At 41.4% G+C, this 11,341-nt stretch overlaps 1 protein-coding gene across 4 annotated transcripts in view; it reads left to right on the plus strand.

The window, feature by feature from the left end:
- The window catches only part of LOC107719845 (ubiquitin-conjugating enzyme E2 E1-like), a 34,771-nt gene that overhangs the window by 15,317 nt on the left and 8,113 nt on the right, over nt 1–11,341 (plus strand). The window contains exons 2-4 of one of the 4 annotated variants that reach the window (XM_016527377.1): nt 3,424–3,488; nt 4,022–4,185; nt 5,519–5,569. In XM_016527377.1, the coding sequence (XP_016382863.1) occupies nt 4,028–4,185; nt 5,519–5,569 (209 nt within the window). In that variant the 5' untranslated portion in view covers nt 3,424–3,488; nt 4,022–4,027. The other 3 variants (XM_016527376.1, XM_016527378.1, XM_016527379.1) reach the window with 3 other exon arrangements.

Below are 11,341 nucleotides of genomic sequence, written 5' to 3' on the forward strand. Positions count from 1 at the left end.
TAGAGGTCTTCTCTAGGTGCTGATCCACCATCTGGTCTGAATACAGACTGGATCTGGTGGATAAGGTGACCTCGGAAAAAGACAGAAACAGACTAATATTAGCGTAGATTCCATTCTTCTAATGATGTAGCAAGTACATCGGGTGTTATGGGACGTGTTCCCAGTTCCGGTTGTCCTAATTAATGCAGCCTAAAAATCCTAACTCTAATGAGAGCAGTTTCAGTACTATGATACGGTCTAAATGTGTATGTGTGTATATATATATATACTGTATATATTTCCACAAGAATATAATTTCATATATATATACTGTGCATATATATAAACTAAAAAGAAGCCTATTTTAGAAAATTAAGGTTCTTTTGCATTTTGATGACAATTACATTAAAATTGGACAAACTGCATTAATGTAATTTGGTACAATCTTAATTGTAATTTAAATGATGTGGCCACACACACACACACACACACACACACACACACATACACACATACAAAATCTTAATGATCCTAAAAATGATCCTGAAAAAATGCAAAATCTAACTTGTTTTAAGAATTTGTGTAATGAGTTGGAATGGATATTCCTTAGTGAGATTTGCTTCATAAAGCAAGTTCAGTTTTTGTTTTTGTATAATTGTTACTTTTTTTATGTTTATGGCAAAAAATAGAAATGTTCATCTGATGGAATCCTGTTTGATTTTGTATATCGATTTGCTGCTCACCACAGATTCAGAGACAGTTGATTGTAAAATGCACAATTAGTTAATATTCTAATAAGCAACTGAATGACTAAAAGAGTTTTACACTGTTAGTATTGATCAGTTTGTTTTATATGTGCTGGTAATTACCACAGCTGCTACTTTCCTTCAGAAAATGAATGACTCACCACACGGAATGCTCCTCTGTGGCTTGTTAATATTTTGCATCCACCTTTCAATATGACAGACATCAAAACCACAACGCTATTGTTATGAGCAGCTTTATGAGTGTTGTTCATGACAAAACCCTTGTACCACAAATGCAGTTGCTGCAGTAATTGTGTATGTAATAAGTATATATTCTGTAATATCAGCATTACAGGAAAATCACACCAAACCTTGTAACACACACAATATTTTTTATAAGGAATATGAATTTTACTTTTTGTTTACTTTTGTAGCTGAATATTATATACAGATCATTTGCATCTCTCCTTCATCACCATTACATTTCATCAGGTTATTATGGAACAAAAATACATTCTACCTGCTTTTTACTTTGTTGAAATTTCGATGATGTTATTTTTATTTTATTTTTTCAAACATACTGTGATGAGATTGAAGGCTCTGGTAGTGTGAGCCTAGAGAGAGAAAATATGATTACCAGCAGTAACATTTTCAAAATACAAATTTAATCTTGACATTTTTGGGCACAAAATGGAACGGTTTCCTAAAAATGACCCAAATGCATAAAGCTGTATTCACAGGCCAATCTTTTCTCAGTCATTTCTGCCAAACTGCCTCGGAAAGTAAATAAAGACTGGAAAAAAAGAGAGAGAGGGGAAAAAACCTTTAGAAATGATACTTGAAAATGCAGTCAGATGTATTCCTTTCACACAGCAATCCCAGACCTATATTTCTTCATCGTTCAAAGCCATCTTTATTTGAGAGTAACAAGACACAGAGTTTGAACACGGAGCTGTGTGCACTTTAGTCCATCATGAAAGTATTGTGAATACACTCATTAAGAGCTAATAATCCATTGTGCACATTTCTCCATCGATGACATCCTCCCTTCTTTCCAGGGTCCATAGAGTCAAAGCAACAATTCTGAATGGCACTTAAAGGATCTCTCACTGACTCTAAGTGCATATGGAGCATCGGTTGAGTGTAACTCATCATGATTGTCTGCAAGCGAGCAGAAGTCAAACTATCTGCCCACATCAATACAACTCAGATCAGATGTTCCGCTGCACGCTTCGCTGTGTGCCACATGACACTCGACCTCATGCAGGCAGCATCACATCAGAGCCTGTGAGGCAGACAGAGAGGAAGTAGATCGGCTCCCCTTCCTCTTTCTCAGTGTGAGGAGGGTGTGTGTTTATGCAAAGATCTGAGATGGAATAACTGGGGGTTTCCTATAAAACAGGGCCACATGATGTCCACAGCCATCATTGCCTGAAAGAAGGAAGGGGCTTGACCGCATTTTCAGTAGTGTTTCTCTACCGATATTACGTCACAATCATGACCCTCTGCTTACGACACCAGACAGGCAGATCTTTCCCCACAGTTTATTTAGGCCTTCAACTAAGCAGCTCTCAAAAGACCAAAAAAAAAAAAGGGTCGCAGGCCTGTTGTGATAGTCGGCAATGACAGGAAAAAAACAACAGCAAAAGCAAATAAAAACATAACAACAGACAATCATGCATAGGCTAATTAGGATAGCAGAATAAACAGGCTCATAGTCTTTCAAAAGGGAAGGAAAGCACTTCTCTATCTGTTGTTGATGGCACAGGCCGTGTGTCCAGTCAAACTGTGAAAAAGATTTCCTTAAGCTTTACAGCATCACTGACAGCCATGAATAAAAATAATAAAGTTAATTAAGGGTTGTTTGAACCATTTCGGGTACTGACTTATTGGCTGCTGGGAGCATGAAATCTCTCATATTCAAAAGATGCTTATAGAAACCAAAGTCATTTTTCTATTCAGTAACATCAGTGATATTTATGTTACGAAAAAGATTACTTTTTCCCTTCGTCTTCAGAAAAAATGTGCTCAATAAACTCTGGACTAAGTGAAAGGCCACTACAGCCAGACTTTGTGGAGGTTTAAAACAGATGACCCTTCCCTCCTGAATGAAAAATGTCATTGTTATCTCCCATACACATCTTTTCCCGACTACACATCAGAAACTAGTAGATTTTCTCCCACAGTCTCCATCATAAACCAAGAACGAACATTTAACATCATTTAGTTTGTAGTTTGATTAAGTATACCTTTGACCTCCCCCGAATTGTAACAATTATTATTGCTATTAATATTATTATTTTATTTATTTATTTTTTATGTTTTTATTTAGTTCACTTTCTTTATTTTTGTATTATGTAAAAAAAAAAAAGAATGTAAGTAGGCAGAGAAAAATGTAAGTACATCTGTTTTGAAATAAATACTGTTGTTTATCCCGCTACATCAAAATAAAGAATAATACATATATAACATACTAAATAAAGTGGAAGATTGGAACGTGTATGAATCACATGAAATAATTGTTAATTGGCCATATATGCATGCATCGTGCTATATATGAATGCCACTGTGCATTGACACTCCAACTCTTCAAGAAGCGTTTTGTGCAGATATTACGTGTTTGAGCGTCGGTTCTCAACGTTGTCTCGCGCTCTGTCTGTCTGTCTCTCTGTCTCTGTGTGTGTGTGTGTGCGCGCAGACAGCAGCAGCACTTCCGCTCTGAGAGACACGCGCGTCCACGGACACACACCGACACAAAGAGAGGTATACAACCCTTCGAGCCTAACAATATACCTCACATTTGCTTTATATTTACATCAGCGCTGCGTTAGGACGCCGCCATTCTCGCCTGTACGGTAAGGGTCCAAAACATTTCTCCGTCGACGGCAAACCCCGAGCCTCCAGAGCTGACGACACGTTTACTGTGTTTTCGCCAGATCCATTCACCGCGTTTGTGGGATGGGGTGAAGTTGGAGTTCGTCGAGGCGTGTTTGTGCGCGACTTAATTCGGTTTAATCTCGTGTCATGGTCGCGCGAGCACTGATTCGGGACTCGGACTCGCGTCTGATCGGTTTACGGTTATTTTAAGCTGAAATGCGGAGCGATCGCAGCAGTGTCGCGCCGTGTTGTTGATCTGGAGTTAAAGGTCAAACCCGCGTCTGTACACTTTACCCATCGTTACATGCATGCATTGTTACACCCTTTGCACAGTGTTACATGCCTGCGTCGATACGTTACATTCACTCAGTGTTTTACATCATTCTTCTCATTGCAGTGTGTGTTTTTGTCTTTCATAGATCGGGATGTCGGATGAGGACTCGCGTGCCAGCTCTAGTTCATCCTCCTCTTCCTCCTCTTCCTCCACCCATCAGCAGCAGGAGAAAGACACATCTGGGAAAAAGAGAGACAATAAAGCCAACATGAGCAAGACCTCCAAACTCCTCTCCACCAGCGCCAAGAGGTGAGCGTGAGGACAGATCCGGGGCCGGGGCCGTGTCCCGAAGCCGAGGCAGAGCCCAGTTACTCGGACACTTCACAGGCGGCGCCGGGTTTTCTGTCAGTTCCAAAGGAACTGAATTCCGTGGCTCTGAAGCACCGTTTAGTGAGCCGTGAAGATAAGCAACTATTGAACGACTACAGTGATTATTTCAGAATAGAAGCGAAAGCTGTAATGTTCTAATTTCAAATGCTCCATCAGACAAGGACCAAACCAGTTGTTTGGTGTGTGTGTGTGTGTGTAATTTCTTGGGGATATTAATGGTCCTTTTTGTTTAAAGGAATTAAGTGTGTAAGAAGAACGCAGAACTGTAAAAGAACTAGAATTTACACTCTAAAAAATGATGGGTTAAATACAACCCAGTGCTGGGTTTCCATTTGAACGGTTTGCAAACAATATTAAAAAATGCACCCATTCATTCACAGTTAGTCATATGCCTGATATTTTGGAAACGGCTAAATGTTTCTTGTCACATTCAGTTGAATGAATCACTTTAAAGCCTATATTTAAACAAAATTGAAATCTGACGAGAAAAGTTGGGTAGTTTGCATCATTGGATATTGCTACTGGTCATAAATTTCTATTATCTTAAAACAGTTGTCAAATATTAAATGCTTCGCTACTTCGTCACACTCTTTCATTGTTCAAATTGACGCGCCTTCTGTGAACCGTAGCCAGCCTTCTTTGATTTGATTGGTCATCTCGATCATGTAAAACTTTTTGTCATCCTAACGAGACGAGCGGTGCATCATGGAGTGCAGTACAGCATGCAGCATAAAGAGTATTAAATACTGGAGGAACAATGTGGCCTGATCTGATTATCGGAGGTTACTAGCCTGCCATCAGATGCCATTTTTATCCTTTCATCAAACACAGAACACACAGGATTGTGGGATATCATAGGCACCAAATGATTCTATTATCCTGCATTTGAAAACCAACCAAATTAAGGCATATTAGTATTCTGCATTCGTTAGACGCCTTCATGGCATACTGTTATCTTGTCAGTGTTTTTTTTTTTTGAGCTTTCAGAAAGCAGCTTTTACTTTGAAAGAGCTTTACTCCAAAACTCATAACTGATATGATCAAACACACAGCGAACATGCTCTTCCAGAATAAATTGGTGCTGCTTCTAGACTGCATTCTAGATGCACCCATGTTGCCTAGAAGTGCTGTTTAGGCAAGCAGCTTGTTAGGTTTTGACACGGCCGTCATTTGCTTCCACAGTACTTTATGGAGATTTATTTGGATGTCAGAGTTCAGAGATATTCATGGGAATCATGCGTCTCTTTTTCAGGATTCAGAAAGAGCTGGCTGACATCATGTTGGACCCGCCTCCAAACTGCAGGTGAGGAAATGCTTTGCATCTCTTTGACATTCTCTGGATGCATTAGTGGGTTAGGATCATGCTTGGTTGATGAACCATAAAGCAACTAACTTCATGTCGGATCTGCTGCCTGCAGCAAAAAATAGTGCTGTCACATTAGTGAGATTTAGGTGTGAATTGCGGGCAGAAAGTCAGTAGTGTAACTATGAAGCACATCTCACACAGAAGTCGCTTTCAAAACCAAGCATCGTTCTGTTGGTGAAGGTGACGACTTTGTGTGTGTGACAAGCGAAATCTGCGCAGGGAGCTTTTTCACCTTCATGCAAAAGAGCTCATGCATGGATTCCTATTAAAATGACTGTAATTCGCCCCATGCAATTTCACCGAGCAATGGCAAACGTGACCGCGCTTTAACTCTGGTCTGGGCTGTAGCTGTGGCAGCGTTTCCTCCAGCTCTCGAATTTCTGTGGTTGGCGTCAGTAGCATGTTGTAGTGCATTTACGCAACTGATTCGGTCAGAGAGCGGCTGATGCTGTAGGACGGCAGTGTCATGCTCTACTTAACCCGTCTCAGCCGTGAGGGATAAGCGTGGTAACTCTTTATTTTGCCTGTTATTAGAAAATCAAGAAAACGTGTTGTGAAAGTCACCATGAGAGAGCTGAGGTGTGTGTGAATGGAGCTCCAGTCTAACCCATGAACACCAGAACAGCAAGATCCGATATGGCTTTGTGGTTTCTAATTCATAAGAAGTGTAAAAATCCCTTATTTTGGCTGCAGCTGTCAGTGTTGTATGGTGATATTGATACGATGTTGGCAGGGGGATAAGCGGCATTTAGTGCGATTGTGTTTTGATGAGTCTGTCGTCCAGAGCTTTGACCTTTACCTCTGACCTCAGTTATCTAATAAACCTAAATGAGTGATTGTAGATGGGAGGCAAATGCTGCTTTTTCTGTGCGTCTGTATCTGAAGGTAATTGTACCTGACTCAGAATTGCACAGCTGACACACCTCGTCTTTAAATCCACTCGTCATCTTTAGCATGTGTTTCTACGCTTCAGCTCTCGCGTCCTCTCACATTTATTAGCTGCGTGGTCTGACTCGCTCTTTTATCTTGAGGCGTAAGAGTCACATTTCTTCCCCTGTAATCCTGCTTCCCCCCCGTGGCTTTCTTCTCTCTTATCTTGATTTATTAGCAGCGTTTGCTAAAGCCAAACACATGCTGCACCACTAAGACTTGTTACTCTTTCATATTTGAAGTCTTGAACGAAGTGGTTGTTGCCAGCGGTGACACTCGTCTAGTGTGCACACTTGTGAGACGCCGCAGCAGATTTTGAATTAATTTGAAAATTGATATTTGCATGATGGTAAGTCTGTGGTTGGTTGGCTCTTGCTAGATGTTTGTGAGGATGTTCTGGGTGGTCAAGAAAAGACCTGTTCACTCCAACACAAATGCATTCAAATTCGGCCTGATTTTCGGCAGACTGGCTCAATAAATAAAGCAAGCTAATTCTCTCAGTAATACCCTGGTTGTCCCCAGTGCACAAAACACTAAGCAACTTTCTGTTTTTGGCACCCACTTGTCTCAGACATGAAAGGAAATCAAACCGTATTTACAATTTTCAAAAAAATTTGTGCGCATAGTTTTATGCAACCGCTCTGCAACAGCTCTGGGCATGTGACCAAAAGTGTGAATCTTATTGGCTGGCCAGCTTTATTTGCAGTGCAATTAAAAGAGATTAAAACATCAACAGCAGGAGAATGTTGGCGTCGGTCTGAACAAGTGCATTAACAATTGTTCTTTTAAGTTATAATGTTTATTGCACTGGATTCTCTCAACAAAATTTGCCTGGGTGTGCACAGACCTTGTAATGTAAATGAACAATGTGTGCTTTCTCCATGTCACCTGCCCTCAGATCTCCTCATGTTTTTACCAGTCAAAAGTCAGATATGCCTGCTTATTTGATACAAATACATCCGGCTTTCAAATGTCTGACAGATGAGTTGTTTATTTGCTTGTCTTGTCCATTGAGTGAAAACCATGAATCCAGTGGCATAGAAAAGTGATAGCTCTTCTAAGCAAACCACATGATTTGAGGTGCAATTCATGTCTGTAATGAATTAAATAGTGTTTGCCTTCGCACAAGTCACTATGTTCTTCCTCAGTTGTTAAATGTGTTATTGCTCTAGAGTTTTTTGTGTGCTGGCCTTGTCACATGAATGTGGCTATGTGTTGTGGCTCAAGGCGAAAGGAAGCATTGTAAACACTCCAGAGATTCCTGTGACCTTTGCTGTTGTCACACAAGTTGTGTGTGTGTGTGTGTGTGTGTGTGTGTGTACAGGTTTATATATCCTGGTGGGGACTTAAACCTGAATACACACAGACTCATGGGGACTCGTGTCACGGTGGGGACCTAAATTGTGGTCCCCACGGGTACAAAAGCTTATAAATCATACAGAATTAAGTTTTTTTGAAAATCTAAAAATGCAGAAAGTTTCCTGTGAGGGGTAGGTTTAGGGGTAGGGTTGGTGTAGGGCAGTAGAATATACGGTCTGTACAGTAGAAAAACCATTACGCCTATGGAGAGTCCCCACAAGGATAGCAAACCAGACGTGTGTGTGTGTGTGTGTGAGCGAGTGAGTGCGTGTGAGTGAGTGCGCACGAGCTCGAGTGAGCGTGGGTGTGTGAGTGAGTGAGCGAGAGAGAGTGTTTGTGTGTGAGTGAGTGAGAGTGAGTGAGTGTGTGAGTGAGCAAGCGAGTGAGTGAGTGTGTGTGAGCGAGTGAGTGCGTGTGAGTGAGTGCGCACGAGCTCGAGTGAGCGTGGGTGTGTGAGTGAGTGAGCGAGAGAGAGTGTTTGTGTGTGAGTGAGTGAGAGTGTGAGTGAGTGTGTGAGTGAGCAAGCGAGTGTGTGTGTGTGTGAGTGAGTGTGTGTGAGCGAGTGAGTGTGTGTGAGTGAGTGCGCACAAGCTCGAGTGAGCGTGGGTGTGTGAGTGAGCGAGTGAGAGTGTATGTGTGTGAGTGAGTGAGTGAGTGTGTGTGAGCGAGTGAGTGAGTGAGTGAGTGAGTGTGTGTGTGTGTGAGCGAGTGAGTGTGTGTGAGTGCGCTCGAGTGAGTGAGTGAGCGAGTGTGTGTGTTTGTGTGTGAGTGAGTGAGTGAGTGTGAGTGTGTGAGTGAGCAAGCGAGTGTGTGTGTGTGAGCGAGTGAGTGAGTGAGTGAGTGAGTGTGTGTGTGTGTGAGCGAGTGAGTGTGTGTGAGTGCGCTCGAGTGAGTGAGTGAGCGAGTGTGTGTGTTTGTGTGTGAGTGAGTGAGTGAGTGTGAGTGTGTGAGTGAGCAAGCGAGTGTGTGTGTGTGAGCGAGTGAGTGAGTGAGTGCGCACGAGCGTGGGTGTGTGAGTGTGTGTGTGTGAGCGAGTGAGTGCGCACGAGCGTGGGTGTGTGAGTGTGTGTGAGTGAGTGTGAGCGTGAGTGTGTGTGTGTGTGTGTGAGTGAGTGCGCGCGAGCGTGTGTGTGTGTGTGTGTGAGCGAGAGAGCGCGGGCGGGGGGGCGAGAGAGTGTGTGAGTGAGAGAGTGTGTGTGAGTGAGTGAGTGAGTGTGTGAGCGAGCGAGTGAGTGAGTGTGTGTGTGTGTGTGTGTTTATAGATGTAAGCTCGGAGACTGTTGGAGGACAAACAGAACCTGTTTGAGAGCTGCAGTGCTCAGGGGTTTTTACTTTAAACTTCATTAAAGAGAGCAGCCGCGTTGCGTCTGAAGACACTGAGGAATTCTAATAACAGACCTGAAGTCCTGAAGTTAAAAGAAGTTGTTTTCTGATCTCTCTACTGGAGTATCTGACAGATTTGTGAAGTGATTCTCTCTGCACTATACTAAGCTGGGCCGTTCTTGGCATGATTGTCATGGTGTGGGATGTTTGGTGATGATGTGAACACTTTGCTGTTCTCAGTCGAACGTCAAATGATTAGTAATGCAAAAACATGATGAAATGAAATGGTGTGTCTCCATCATTTGACTTGTTATCGCTCAGATGATCGTGAACGCTTGGGTATTTATGATATAGCAGGACATGAGGCTGTGTTCGGTGTGTTTCACATCACACATAAGCAGTGTGAAATAGTATGGAGTGAAATAATGAGAGAGGAGTCATCTCGTCTTTGTGGGTAACTTTACTGAACAAGAAGTAACTGATAATGCAGAACAATAGTGCAACTAATTGTAAACCAGTGTAGAGCGCCGACTGCCAATCCCCACTCTGCAGCTGCTCACGGGAAATGTAGTTCGTTTGAACACATCGTAAAGGTTTATAACAAAATGATCTTAAATATTAAATCAACTAATTATTGTAATTCAGTATAGCTTTATCCGATATCAATCAGTTACAGCTAGTGAATTGTAACACATTGGATTTGCACGACAGACTTTTTTTGATGAATGTTATTACAGCGCATTTTAACAGTGTTTTGTGTGTTATGAGCAAAACTAGGCTTAGTGTCGAGTCTCCTGCTGCACACAATCACACCTCTCACACAGACACTGAAGACCTGCTAATATGGGCACCAAAATAAATATGCACCGCATGCGTGTAAAACCAGCTTACGGTTTCACAACAGGTAATTTAACATGAAAGCAGAGTAAGATTCCAAGGCTTTTTGCTTGTAGAAAATATCTAATTTTCATAATAAAAAAAATAAGTGCGCGAACAGTTTGTCTTTGTACCCATATTTATAGTGGAGGATGGCTGATGGCCAATTGAACACTTATACACCGCCGTTCAAAGGTTTGGGGTTGATAAGATATTTTTTATTATGTTTTTGAAAGAATTGCATTTGTTTGATCAACAATACAATATTGTGAAATATTACGTTTTATTATTACTTGTGTATCATTAATTTAAAATAACCGTTTTATATTTTAACATGGTATTTATTCCTGAATTTTCACTGCATTTTCATTACTCGTTAGTGTCACATGATCCTTCAGAAATCATTCTAATATGCTTTCAGGATTATTTGATGAATAGAAAGTTCAAAAGAACAGCATTTATTTGAGATAGAATTATTTTGCAACATTATAAATGCTTTTACTGTCACTTTTGATCCATTTAAAACATCCTTGCTGAATAGAAGTTAGTATTAATTAAAAAAATTATAATCGTACTAACCACAAACGTTTGAACTGTAATATTATAAATCACGTAGTGCAAAAATGGTCATTGAAAAATAAAATAGCTGGAATTGACTTCCCCCATTGCATTATTGTTTTTTTATAACAAGCTGAAGTGTTAGTTCAGCTCCTCTGAAATATCTGTGTGTCTGTGTACTGTGAGCTGTTTATCACTGGCTGGATGCAGAAAAGACCCGTGTTACTGAACTGAAAGGCAGTCGCAGCAGTGTGACGGACCTCTGACACGTCCAAACACTATGTGAGTGTGAGTGTTTGTGTTTGTGAGTCTGAGTCTGATTGTGTGTGTGAGTGTTTATGTCCGAGTCTGAGTGTGTTTGTGTGAGTGTTTGTGAGTCTGAGTGTGTGCGTCTGTTTGTGTGCGAGTCTGTGTGTGTGTGTTTGTGTTTGTGTTTGTGAGTGAGTCTTGAGTCTGAGTGTGTGTGTGTGTGTGTGTGTGTGTGTGAGTCTGTTTGTGTTTGTGTGTGTGTTTGTGTGTGAGAGTCTGTTTGTGTGAGAGTCTGTGTGTGTGTGTTCAGACAGTGCCTCCTGAGTGTGTGTGTGTGTGTGTTCAGACAGTGCCTCCCTCGTGTGTGTGTGTGTGTGTGTGTGTGTGTGTGTGAGAGTGTGTGTGTGTGTGTGT

Source organism: Sinocyclocheilus rhinocerous, unplaced genomic scaffold (genome assembly GCF_001515625.1).
Source record: "Sinocyclocheilus rhinocerous isolate Xijiao unplaced genomic scaffold, SAMN03320098_v1.1 scaffold1563, whole genome shotgun sequence".
Classification (NCBI taxonomy): domain Eukaryota; kingdom Metazoa; phylum Chordata; class Actinopteri; order Cypriniformes; family Cyprinidae; genus Sinocyclocheilus; species Sinocyclocheilus rhinocerous.